Source organism: Rhincodon typus, chromosome 41 (genome assembly GCF_021869965.1).
Source record: "Rhincodon typus isolate 14 chromosome 41, sRhiTyp1.1, whole genome shotgun sequence".
In the NCBI taxonomy this organism is placed as follows: Eukaryota; Metazoa; Chordata; class Chondrichthyes; order Orectolobiformes; family Rhincodontidae; genus Rhincodon; species Rhincodon typus.
Window position 1 is genome coordinate 7,791,801 of NC_063372.1, and position 13,318 is coordinate 7,805,118.

Genomic DNA, 13,318 nt, shown 5'->3' on the forward strand with positions numbered 1-13,318 from the left:
AAGGGTCTTCCTCCATGAGCCATGGCGACTTTTCTCCCACAATTTTTCCTTCTCACCTAATTAAGACATTACTACTTCGAGGTTGGCATCATGAAACTGTCCCCCTTCTTCCAACTCTGTCTTCTATTAGTTAGCCAGTCCTCTAGCCATGCTAACATACTAGCTTGAACACCATGGGCTCCTATCTTATTAAGCAACCAAAAGTATGGCAACTTCTGAAACACCTTCTAAAAGTCCAAATATTTGACATCCACTACTTCCCCTTTATCTATCCTGCTTGTTACCTCCTCAAAGAATTGTAGTAAATTTGCTGGGCATGATTTCCCCTTTATGAGGCTATGGTGACTCTGCTTGATCATATTATACACTTCCAAATGCTCTCCTATTGCATCCTTTATAACAGACTTTAACATTTTCCCAATAACAGACATTAAGCTAAGTGGCCTATAGTTATCTGTTTTTAGTCTCCTTCCCTTTTTAAATAAAGGTGTCAACATTAATTATTCACCCAGCCTCCACGGTTGCAATTGCGTGTGATCTTGCGCTCAGCAGCAGTAGAAATGCTCACTGGGGTTGGAACCTTCTGACATTCACGTCACCGACACCATATTTAAAGCCCAGCTGCATACCATTTCAGACGCTCCTTTCAAACTTAGGAAATGCCCTTCACAGTGCGTTGTTGCCCAGTTCCAAAGGGAATATCTGAGAGAGGAAAGTTGGGACACTGCTTTGTCACCTGGAGGTTCTGGTGCACAGTGTTGTGGAGAGAGAGAGGGCTGCACTAAGAGGCAAGGCAAGACAGAACTACTGTGAGCCTGTGAGTTTTGGTTGAAGTGGCAACGTATTGAAACTGATGCTTTGCCAATGGGATCTGAGGGTGCAGTGGTCACTGCTCATGGAGCAGGCCCTAAGATGTTCGGGAATCCTGGAGAAGAACGCAGTGGTCTCTAGCTCTGGCTCTGATTTTTGAGTCGGGAATTGGAGTGTCTCACTGGCATCTGGGAAAATAGCAACCTTCATATAAATGAAACAAGATTAGATAACGCCGAGATGTTATTGCATGCAAGCAGGCCCCTCACTGCTCGCTGGCAAGATTCTCACCCAGCCATTAAAAACTTAAGCAAAAATCTGACCTACTTTTCCCTTGACATAGAGATTCACATTTTTTCATTCTCGCTACCCACGTCATTCAGAGACTCAGAAAATTCCAGGCGCCCTCCGTATATGTATCCTCTCAAGTCCCCCTCAGAACCATGTATGTATCAATTAGATCACTTCTCATTCGTCTGAACTCCAGAGAATATTGGGCTAATCCATTCAACCTCTCATCGTAAGAAAACCCCCTCATCCCTGTGACTGTTCACTGTATTATCTCCAATGGAAGGCTGCTTTGGTACGCATACTCTGTACCATTGTCTGCTGATATTTCATCCTGAGCTGATTTCTTGGCAGGTTTTGTCAGTACCTGTTGCTGGAGTAGGATGAGGATGCAGGTCCCGAGTCTATCACAGCTGGAATGGGGATCCAAACCTGCATCATTGGTGCACTTCTTAACCATTTCCACCAACTGAGCAAACCAGCCCCCACTATTGTGCTTACATTCTTCCGTATATTTAGAGACCAAGCTGCTCAGAGTACTTCAGGTGTGGTCTCACCAAAACCCCATACAACAGCAGTAAGACTGTATAGGACCATAAAATACTGTAGCAGAATTAGGCCATTCAGCCCATCGAGCCTGCTCCACCATTCGATAATGGCTGATATGTTTCTCACCCCATTCTCCTGCCTTCTCCTCATAACCCTTGAACCTATTATCCTTAAATACACTCAATGACTTGGCTTCCACAGCCCTCTGTGGCAATGAGTTCCACAGATTCACCACCCTCTGGCTGAAGAAATTCATCTCAGTTCTCAAGTGTCGTCCCTGCACTCTGAGACTCTGCCCTCGGGTCCTAATGGAAACATACTCTCCATGTCCACTCCTTCATTCTTGTCCTCCAGTCGCCTTGCAATAAAGGTTAGCATTTCATCTGCATTCCTAATTGCTTGCTGTACCTGCATGATAATGTTTTGTGTACTTTGTGCAAGTACCCCAAAATTCTCTGCATGGTTATCTTAATGATTCATTTCAAATTATGACCTTGAAATTACCTGAATGAATGTTACTCAGTATTCAAAGGTAAAGGATGATTTGATTGCAGTTATCAAGATATTAAGGTAAACAGATTGGATTGATAGAAATTATTTCCGCTGGAGGCTAGGACACGAAGACACTGTGTGAAAATGAGAGGAGTCTGAAAATTTCAGGAGTGAAATTAGCAAACACTTTTACAGGGTGGCAATGTGCGTAGCTCACTTCTGCAATTGCTACATCAATTAATCTAATTACTAATCCAAAATGGCAGTGGCAGAGATGGCAGTGTTCGGCTCCTGAATGTGGGGTTCGGCCACTCATGGGCTCATGTGGCAGGTCCAGCTACATCCATACAGCTTCATCGTTGTCTTTCCAGCTCGGTATCTCTGTCACTTTATTTTGGGTTGGTTGCCCTGAGGCCTCCTCCTGATGTCCTCCTGTAGGGATGTACAATTTATTCAATAATTTGGCAGCATCTGCGGAGAGAAATCAGAGTTAACGTTTCGGGTCGAGTGATCCTGAGTTGTGAGGAAGGGTCACTCGACCTGAAACGTTATTTCTCATTTCTCTTCACAGACGCTGCCAGACCTGCTGAGCTTTTCCAGCAATTTCTGTTTTTATTTCTGATTTACAACATCTGCAGTTCTTTCAGTTTTTATTCAATAATTTATTCTGGAATCCAAGATGGCGCCAGAATGTAGTGATATTATACACTTTTCACTGTACCTCGGTGCAAGTGACAATGTTAAATAAATCAAAGTAAAAATCTAATTATTAATTTTAAAAACTGAGATTGATAGATTTTCATTAATCAAAGATGGTGAGGGATATTGGGGAAAGGGCACGTGGGGATTAGGTTGCAGATCAGCCATGATCTCAGAGCAGGGCTAAACGGTCTACTCTTATTTGCCAATTAAGGTTTTAAACACATTTTTCATTGTTTGGCTTCAATTTTTTTTGTTATCATGCATGCTTTATGCCTCCTGCAGAAATCATGAGATGATTTTGCAGACTTGTTTTTCTGAGCATGAAAGATTTCTGTCTTAGATCATGTAACAAAGAGTGATCACTAGGGTGCTCTTGGACTTGCACTCATTTCTGGGTCCATTGCAGTTTTGCAGTTTGCAGTTACAAGTTTTCTTTTTCAGTTTGGCCTCAGAGGACTCAAACATAGATTATACACTCCTCAGTTACAGAATTATTTGAAAAAGATTGAAAAGACGACAAGTCTAAAGGCAGCAAAATGATTTTAAAATAGATAAAATCTAGCATTTCACTGTTGGTAGAGGTAGTAGCTTCAAAAGTGAAAGTACTGTCATAATCTTTTGGAAAGCACCAAAAAGCAGGACTTAGGGGGTTTCTGTTAACTACTTGACTCCTGACTGTGTAATCAGAGTTATCAAGGCCAGAGGTGTCCAATCTTTTGGAGCCTAGAGCCTTTGTGACAATCATTGAGCTATCCATATTTCATTGAGGTCAGTTTATGTGCACACACCAAACATCCACTCCCTCCACCACTGACGCTCAGTAGCAGCAGTGTGTATGATCACTGTAGAAATTCACCAAAAATCCTCAGAAAGCACCATCCAAACCCAGACCACTTCCATCTAGAAGGACAAGGGCAGCAGATATATGGGAACACCACCACCTCCAAGTTCCCCTCCAAGTCACTCACCATCCTGACTTGGAAATATTTCAACGTTTCTTCACTGTCGCTGGGTCAAAATCCTGGAATTCCCTCTCTAATGGCATTGTGGGTCACCCCGCAGCAGGAGGACTGCAGCAGTTCAAGAAGGAAGCTCACCACTACCCTCTCAAGGGGCAACTAGGGATGGGCGAGAAATGCTGGCCAGCCAGCAACGCCCACATCCCATAAATGAATACAAAAAAATAATTCACTGGAACACCTTTCATAGGGACATGATCAGGTCAGAATTGACAGTAAGCTAAAGAAAGAGGCATTAAGACAGGGACAGCTAGGGATGGGCAGCAAATGCTGATGCTGCCAGTGACACTCATATCACAAGAATAAAAAAACAATCAGGACAGAGGACCAAACAAAAACAGGAATCGCTGGTGAAACTCAGCAGGTCTGGCAGTATCTGTGGGAAGAAAGCAGAGTTATCATTTCGAGTCTGGCAGCTAGGAAAGGGGGTTGGGGGGGGGGGGGAAATTGTAAGGGGAGATGTGAGTGGACAGGTGGAGATGGAGCCCACAGAGTGACAGAGATATGAAAGGGGGCGGTAAACAAGAAGATTATGGATAGTAAGCCAGGACAGGAGAAAAGCTGAATAAGTGATAATAAGAGCTAAAGGTAGAAGAGAATGGGTGAGTTGTACTGAATATGACCCATATAATGGGCCTAGGAGAAGGTGAGAATGGGTGAATGTGCTAAAAGCAACCCATGTCATAACAGGACTGGGTGTGGGGGTGGGTAAAAAAAATGGAAGGATGGAATCAGGCTCTAAAGTTATCAAACTCGATGTTGAGTCCTAGAGGCTGCAGGGTCCCCAAGTGGAAAATGAGATGTTGTTCTTCAAGTTCACGCTGAGACTCAATGGAACACTGTGACAGAAACTGTGACTGTTGCCCTGGGAACACAGTGGTGTGTTGAAGTGACAGGTAACTGGAAGCTTGGGGTCATTTTTGAGGACAGAACATAGGTGTTCTGCAAAGTGGTCACCCAGTCTGTGTTTCATCTCCCCAATGTAGAGGAGACCACATTGTGAACAGCAAATACAGTAGACTCTATTTCTCTGATGCCTCTACTTCCTCAGAAGGTGAGGGAAATTCAGCATGTCCACAATGACTCTTACCAATTTTTATAGATGCACCATAGAAATCATTATATCTGGATGCATCACAGCTTGGTGTGGGCAACTGCTCTGCCCAAGAGTGCAAGAAACTACAGAGAGTTGTGAACACAGCCCAGTCCATCACGAAAACCAGCCTCCCATCCATTGACTCTGTCTATACTTCTTGCTGCCTCAGAAAAGCAAACAACTTAATCAAAGATTCCTCCTACCCAGTTATGTCCTCTTCCACCCTCTTCCATCGGGCAGAGATACAAACGTTTGAAAACACTTATCAACAGATTCAAGAACAGTGTCTTCCCTGTCATTATCAGACTTCTGAACAGACCTTTCATACTCAAGGTTTTTGAGAAGATTTGTAGCTCAGGTTGTTGATGTGGTTGTAGACTTGCTCGCTGAGTTGGTAAGTTTGTTCGCAGACGTTTCATCATCATACTAGGTAACATCATCATTGCACCTCCGGTGAAGCGTCAGTGTTCTGCCCCACATGCTATTTATGTGTCTCGGTTTGCTGGGGTGGTTGGCATCACTTCCAGATTTGTTTCTTAGTGGTTGGAATATGGGCTGTATGGACTCCCAAGGTACACAAGCCAGATGTCCCCTCTCAGATCCATAGTCTCACTGCCAGGTACACCAACATACAGACTAGCAAAAGAACTACAAGGAGGCTTGAAACACCTAGTAGACAGCTCAAACCATTTCATCCATTCGGCCCAAGAATTCTTCAACATCGTCAAGGACACCAGAATAGATGAGGACGAGATCATGGTCTCCTTAGATGTGACTGCACTATTTACCTCCATAAACATCCCCCTAGCTAAGGAAACACTAGCCTCACTACTAGACAGACCAGGGATACAGACACTCAACATCACCAACACTGTCAGTAAAGACAGCACCCTCAAACTACTGGATCTGTGCCTCACAACCCATCTCATCTTCAACAGCAAGATATACAGATTAATAGAAGAAGCTGTAATGCAAAGACTGGAATGGACAGCCCTTCCCACCATCCAACCAAAACTAAAGATCCACTATGTGGATGACACCATTATAATTATCAAATGCTCTAAACTGGAGAAAACCCATCTACACATAAACAACATCCTCACCGGCATAAAATTCACCAGAGAAGAGGAGAACAACAACAGACTTCCCTTCCTGGACGTAATGGTCGAATGTACGGCCAACGGTGAGCTCCAGACCAGCGTTCACAGGAAGGCCACCCACACGGATCAGGTACTCAACTACAATAGCAATCATCCCAATACCCACAAACAGAGCTGCACCAAAACACTGTTCAAGTGAGCCACAACCAACACACTGCAACACCCTGGAACTGTGCAAAGCTGAGGAAGGACACCTATACAGCATCTTTAGAAACAACAGTTACTGGAAAAGTGTAGTCTGCCGATACCTACACAACAGACCACAACAGGAAAACACAACACGTCCAGAGACACTAGTCACCCTACCATACATTAAGGACATATCGGAAATGACCACCAGATTACTCTGCCCCCTAGGAATCATGGTAGCCCACAAACCAACAGCTACGCTACGACGAGAATAAAAGGTCTGACATCCACAACTAACAGAACCAATGTTATTTACAAGATACCATGCAAAGACTGCCAAAAACATTACATTAGGGCAAACCGGAGGAAACTAGCCATCAGCATTCATGAACACCAACTGGCTACCAAGAGACATGACCAACTATCACTCATTTCAATACACATGGACAAAGAGAGACGCCAACTCGACTGGGACAATGTAGCCATCGTAGGACAAACCAAGCAAAGACACGCACGACAATTCCTGGAAGCCTGGCATTCAAACTGGAATTCCATTAACAAACATGTAAAACTGGACCCCATATACCAACCACTAAGAAACAAATCCAGAAGTGATGCCACCGACCCCAGCAAACTGAGACACATAAATAACAAGTGGGACAGAATACCAATGCTTCACCGGAGGCACACTAATGATGTTACCTAGTATGGTGACCTTTCTCTGCACCTTCTCTGTATCTGTAACACTACATTCTGCATTCTGTTCTATCACCCTGATGAATTTATGTAAGGTATGATTTGTCTGGATAGCACGCAAAACAGTACTGTATCGTGGTACATGTGACAATAACAAATCAAATCAAAGACTAGATTGAATGAAATACAGATAAATCACTGCTTCACCTGGAAGGTGTGTCTGGGGCCATGGATGGTGAGGAGGGAGGAGGTAAACGGGCATGTGTTATACCTTCTGTGATTGCAGGGGAAGGTGCTGTGGGAGTGTGAGGAGACATTGGGAATGGAGGAGGAGTGGACCAAGGAACAATCCCTGCAGAAGGTTGACAAAGGAGAAGAGGGGAATGAGCGTCTGGTGGTGGCATCCCTTTGGAGGTCTTGGAAACAGCGGTTTAATCCTTTGGATGCAGAGGCTGGTGGTGTAGTCAGTGAGGATCGGGGGACCCTACATTGTTGTGGCAGAGAAAGGAAAGGACTGAGGGCAGAAATGTGGGAGTTGGTTCGGGCACAGCCAAGGGCCCTGTCAACCACAGGAGCTGCGAATCCTCATTTGAGGTAAAAAGTGGACATTTCTGAGGCCCCACCATGGAAGGTGACATCATCAGAACAGATACGATGGAGAAGGAGAAAGTTGGAGAATGGGATGGAGTCACCAGGGACCAAACACTTCATCAGAGTGCTTTGTTTTAAGGTTGAGAGATATGAAGAGGCTTAAGGGAAGGATTTCCAGAGCATACGGTCTAACAGCTAGTTGAAGGGTTGATTGCCAGTATGGGAGAAAATGGTAAGGGATGTTCAAGAAACTGGTGATGGAGTCCTTTGGGATGTTTCATTATGAAAGGTACAATATATATACAAATATTATTAAAATAGTCCTGCTCCCCGCCACACAATTGAATAATTTATGAAAGATTTGCAAAAATTGGCTTTATTTAAAATCTATTTGTAAAATACTTGATGAAAGTATCATTCAGGTTTAAGCTTTAAAATCTGTTCCTGAGCTAGTTAGCTGGAATTTCATGATACAGGATACAATCTAGTTAATGGAGTTTGCTAGCATTAACAATGCAGGATGTAAACCCAACGGGCCACGTAGTAGGCAAACAGCTCTGTAACTGTACACAGTTGCAGAAGTGAAAGAAAGATAAAAACAGATGAGGAAGATTGGGATGCAGAGAAAAAAAAGTTCAAAGACCAGAGATGGGGAGACACAATAGTGTTAGACAGAGACTGAAATGAATTCTATAAACTCAAGCTCATTTAAAACTCTGCTGCCCTTATCCTAACTCGCATCAAGTGCCATTTATCCATCGCTCCTGTGTTTGCAGCACTGAATCAATTTTTAAATTCTCATGTCTTCCAATTCCTCTATGCTTGCTTCCTTCTTTTTGGAGAAGCTTCCTTCAGCCCTCTGGGAACCCTGCATTCTTCTGATTCTGGTCTCTAGTGCAGTCCCGATTTCCTCCCTAGACCTTTGCCCGCTCTTCCTTGAAAATGCTTCTTCAAATCTACCTCTTTGACCAAGGAGGGATACGATTGCACTGGAAATGCAGCAGAGATTCACCAGAATGTTGCCTGGGCTGGAGCTATTCAGCTCTGAAGAGAGGCTGGATAGCTGGGGTTGTTTTCCTTGGAGCAGAAAACACTGAGGAGGATCCTTAATGAGTTGTACAAAGCTCTGAGGGGTAAATAATTGGGGACATAGATTTAAGGTAAAGGGTAGGAAGTTTAGAGGGGATTTAAGGAAGATTTTTTTTCCCCCAGAGGGTGATGGGTATCTGGCACGCATTGTCTGAAAAGGTGGTAGAGGCAGGAAACATCATAACATTGAAGATGTATTTAGATGAACACTTGAAGTACCATAGCATACAAGGCTATGGGCCAAGTGCTGGAAAATGGGACTAGAATAAAAATAAAGTCACTGCAGTCCCAGAGGGATGCTTTGTCGTTAGAGAGACACGAATGGTAGTGGTTTAACCTGGTCACCATGCCTCAGGCATGGGGACAGGTTAAGAAGGTGAGAGTCCTTTGTGGTAACCTGAACCGGTACAGGAAGTGAACCCATGCTGCTGGTGTCACTCTGCATCGCAAGCCAGCCATCTAAGCCAAATCTGCTGCTGGGATGGGAAGAGATTTCGTGTGGGGGATAAGTACCCCCAGACTGACAGGCCTATTTCCTACAAACATACATGGAAAATACAAGCAAGAGTAGGCCATTTGGCCCTTTAAGCCTGCTGCACCATTTAGTATGATCTGGTTGCAGTGTCAATTTCACTTTCCCACCTGCACCCCATAACTATTGACTCCCTTGTCTATCAAAACTCTTGAGCTGTAAGGTCTATGTAATTCTTTTGGGACTGAATCAAAACATGGAACATCACAAGGTGGACAGAAAGGTCTGGATTTGGTCTACACACCCTATGGTTGGATAATTCTGACCAAGACAATGGCTTAAGAAGTTTGTCATTGTGCATCGCACCTGACTATTTGCTGTTACATTGCAACTTATGTTTTGGCTGTTTTAGTCCAGATATCGAAGATTACTTTCCTGCTGCCCTTTAAATGATGAGTCAAGATTGGAAGTCAAAGAGGATCTTTATTTTTGATAATATTCAAAAAGCCAACAAACTCCAGACTATTACATTTCTCACTGCAATTACCAGTGATTGGTCATGACAATTGGAAGGCGAATGTGGCTTGATGCCTTTTAGCTGATGCGGACTGTTTCATCAGATACCACGTTGCCATCAACAAGTTTCTGAGTGGTGACCACCGTTTTCTTGATAGTTTTTGAGGTGACACCTGTTCATACAAAACAAAAAAAAGTCAGATTGTGAGCAGGTATGTTTGCAGACAAGAAACTTAACATAGAATAGATTTCTAGCCTCGCTGGATGAATCGCACATCCTTGTAGAATCTACCTGCTGCCACCCCACCCTCCCCAAGTCTAAGCTGATTCATTTCAACAGAATGTGAAACAGAGCAGATTACCAGCTGTATGGAGCAGGTGAAAATCTATCCCATGGCATGTATAGCAGGGACATTATAAAATTACATGCACAAATTCTCTCAATTAAATGATCTTACCAGAGGTTGACTCAACAAGTGCGCTGTAAAAACAAAAAAAGAAAAAGTGAGACAGAAATAAATCAGCTCAGGGCAATTACACACATGAAACCAAGGTGTGGATGGGGGAATTCACAACTTTGCCATAATGGTATCGGTCATTACTTACTCGATGTCTTCTCCATCCAGCAGACGTTTGTATGTTGCTATTTCAGCCTCAAGTTTCATCTTCACATTCAAGAGGCTTTCATACTCTCTGACCTGGGACTGCATATCACTGCGGATCTGAAACAGATCTCCCTCTAGTTTGGCAATCATGCCATTTAGGCCCTGCAGCTCCATATCATATCTCAGTTCTGTATCTTTGAGAGTGCCTTCCAGTGAGTTTTTCTAGAATAAAATAAAAATACAGGCTCAATTTTTTACTAGAATATATATGATCTTGCAATTAGATCAGTCAGTATTGCATGCAATGTGTGATGTGAGGCTTTGGTTTGTGTTACACTTCTTCAGAATGGAGTCCTTACCATGCTTTGAAGACTCTCCAGCTCAACATCCAGAGACTGTACCTGCCGGTGCAGTTCAGTGACTTGTACCTTTGCACCTCGCAGTTCTTCAGTATTGTGTTCGACTTCAACTTTGTAGTTATCTATCTGCAGTAAGAAGAAATGTAATTAAGAGACAGCACTTTTCACCAGCATTCACAAGCTGTTATATTTTGAGAATATTTGATCAAATTGCAATCCCATGCAATTCTGTGTGCTTGGAAGATTCAACTGAGTCAAATGTTATCAGTGGAAGCATGTGGAATTGTGTAATTCTGTGTAAATAAAAGTACTTTGTTTACCTGGCTCTTGTACCAGTTCTCTGCATCATCCTTGTTTTTCTGTGCCACCTCTTCATATTGACTTCTGATCTCAGCAATGACCTTAGCCAGATCTGGACCTTGAGGAGAGTCCACTTCAACCTGCACACTCGAGTCAGTGATCTGGGAGCGAAGAGCTTTGACTTCCTGTAGAATTAAAAGACAATTTTCATCCATTATTACCAATCTAGCCATATCCTGCTCTATATCTAGAACTCAAAGGATTGGAGAGTCAAAAGGGAACAGAACTTCATAGCTCATTCCCATTACTGAACAGCATCTGTGTTATATTTTATTAACTTATCTCTATTATTGCTCTCACACAGAAATTACTTGTGAACCAATAATCTGGTTTCCCAATTGTTTACTGCAATCTCCCTCCTTACAAGATCCTATCAACTTTTTGGTGAACTCTATACCCAGTCATTATTATCCCATAGCTCCTTGCCAACAAGGGACAACTCTGTGGAACTTACATCATCATGGTTCTTCCTGATGTAGATGAGCTCCTCTTTGAGAGACTCGATCTCACCTTCCAGGTGCAGGCGCCCAATGTTGGTGTCGTCGATGACTTTGCGCAGTCCGTTGATGTCGTTCTCCACAGACTGCCTGATGCTCAGTTCAGACTCCCACCTGTCCAGGGGAAAGACAAACAGGCCACATCAAAGGAGCTGTGGTGGGTGGGGAAGGTATTCCCTCACTGATCACAGTGGGGTTCAACCATGTTGACATTATGCACATGGAACAGATGGGGGACTGATGTATTGAAACAAAAAGACCGCCTTCCATCCAAAACTGCATCTGTGACATTGTTTAATAAGTATATAAGAGCACATGTTAATGTCCTCATGAGACAGTCTTAGTATCTGTCCCTCTGAGTCAGAAAAGCCAGGTTCAAGTCCCAGCTGCTCCAGGGGTGTTCACAATAGCTCTGAACAGGTTGGTTAGAAACTATCTACAATGTTGACTCTGAGGACTGTTGTGGCCTAACGGTAGTGTCCCTACCTCTGAACCAGAAGGCCTAAATTCAAATCTCACCTACCCCACCCCCAAAGTATATCATAACACGCCTGAAGATAACTGGGAGGATATGCGTATGGGTAAACTGTGTGTGTGTGTGTGAGAGAGAGAACTCACTTCACTCTGAAGTCGTCAGCAGCAAGGCGAGCATTATCGATCTGAAGTACCAAACGAGCATTTTCGACGGTCATGTCATAGACCTGAAGGATTGAAGTGCATAGATTGATTAAAGTGTTGTCATTTCGCGTAATTTTTTTAAAAAAAGTTAAAGATGAACCAGTGTGGGGAGGCTGGGTTCCGCAACAGCAAGCCTCTGTGCCAGGTATTGTGTAACAGGAGAGAAGCTTGAACAGCTTGGGACTGGGGAGAATCGTTTGGAGGCGAGGATAAGGCAGCTAGTCTCCTCTCCTTCCCTCCCGGTGTACAGTGTGCCAGGAGAGCCCCCTATCCATAACCCACCAATCAGCTAAATGTTACCTCTTTGCGGAGGTCACTCAGCGGCTTCTCGTAGGTGCTCCAGTCACGGACGCTGGCTTCCCTGGACTCCAGATGCTCCTTGATCTGCAGCTCCAGATTGGCGTTGGCCGTCTCCAAGCTGCGCACTTTCTCCAGGTAGTTGGCCAGCCGGTCGTTCAGGCCTTGCATGGTCTCTTTCTGGTTGCTGACCCCCCCGATGCCAATGCCGATGCTGGCGCCGGCGCCGCCGCCGCTGACCATGCCTACGGGCCGGGCTATCGACACCCGGCTGACGGACATCCTCTGGCCGAAGCCACTGATGCTGCTAGAGCTGGACTGCAGGGGCACAGACCGCCGCAGGGACATGGGACCACCGTGAGTCGACAGCGAGGAATAACTTCTGAAACTCATCTTGAAAGGGGAAGGGCGTGGGGGCTGGTGCTTGGAGCTACACTTGTTGCGAGAACTAGCTTTAGGAGATCAATAACCCACTCACAGCAAATGCAGACACTTTATATCTTCCGGCTATCGCCAATTGGCTTGAAGTGGCGTCCAATAACCATGGTAATCTGTTTCTGACACCGTTCTTGTCCAATGGGAGCGCCAGGAATTTGCTTATTATACCACACGCCGTCTAACGGGAGCACATTTGCCTCGGGGCAAACATCAGAAAGGGGTTTCTGAGACTGGACTTTTTCGTTTGCCATCCCCCTAGCTCAAGACCTTCCCCACTCTTCCAAAATAATCCAAACTTTGTTTGTTGTTACTCCGATCTTGTAACAAACGAGAGAGACAAAAAGAGACCACTATGTCCAGCCGTAGCTCGTTCCGTTCCCGTTCCCACTTCAGCAGCCAGTCTTACACTCCCGGCTCGTCCATGCAACGGGTCAGCGGGGTCCGGAGCGCCCCGCTCCTGGGCATGGGCGCTCAG

The 13,318-nt window shown here is 44.5% G+C and overlaps 2 protein-coding genes across 2 annotated transcripts in view; one reads left to right on the forward strand and one right to left on the reverse strand.

Annotated features, from left to right (window-relative positions):
* LOC109926446 (keratin, type II cytoskeletal 8-like) overlaps positions 1-13,318 on the forward strand; it is a 171,291-nt gene that overhangs the window by 142,205 nt on the left and 15,768 nt on the right. The window lies entirely within an intron of this gene.
* On the reverse strand, positions 9,557-12,882 carry LOC109926619 (keratin, type I cytoskeletal 18). Its single transcript, XM_020526453.2, has 8 exons — positions 12,409-12,882; positions 12,049-12,131; positions 11,388-11,544; positions 10,894-11,058; positions 10,574-10,699; positions 10,216-10,436; positions 10,068-10,090; positions 9,557-9,782 (listed from the first exon to the last, which is right to left on the reverse strand). Exons 1-8 carry the CDS (start codon positions 12,796-12,798, stop codon positions 9,688-9,690), a joined length of 1,260 nt encoding a protein of 419 aa, XP_020382042.1. The 5' UTR covers positions 12,799-12,882; the 3' UTR covers positions 9,557-9,687.

Coding starts and splice junctions, on each gene's coding strand:
- LOC109926619 (XM_020526453.2), bottom strand. CDS start 12,798: ATGAGTTTCAGAAGTTATTCCTCGCTGTCGACTCACGGTGGTCCCATG. Junction 10,700..10,893: donor AGAACTGGTACAAGAGCCAG/GTAAACAAAGTA, acceptor TTCTTACTGCAG/ATAGATAACTACAAAGTTGA. Junction 9,783..10,067: donor ACTTGTTGAGTCAACCTCTG/GTAAGATCATTT, acceptor TTGTATGAACAG/GTGTCACCTCAAAAACTATC.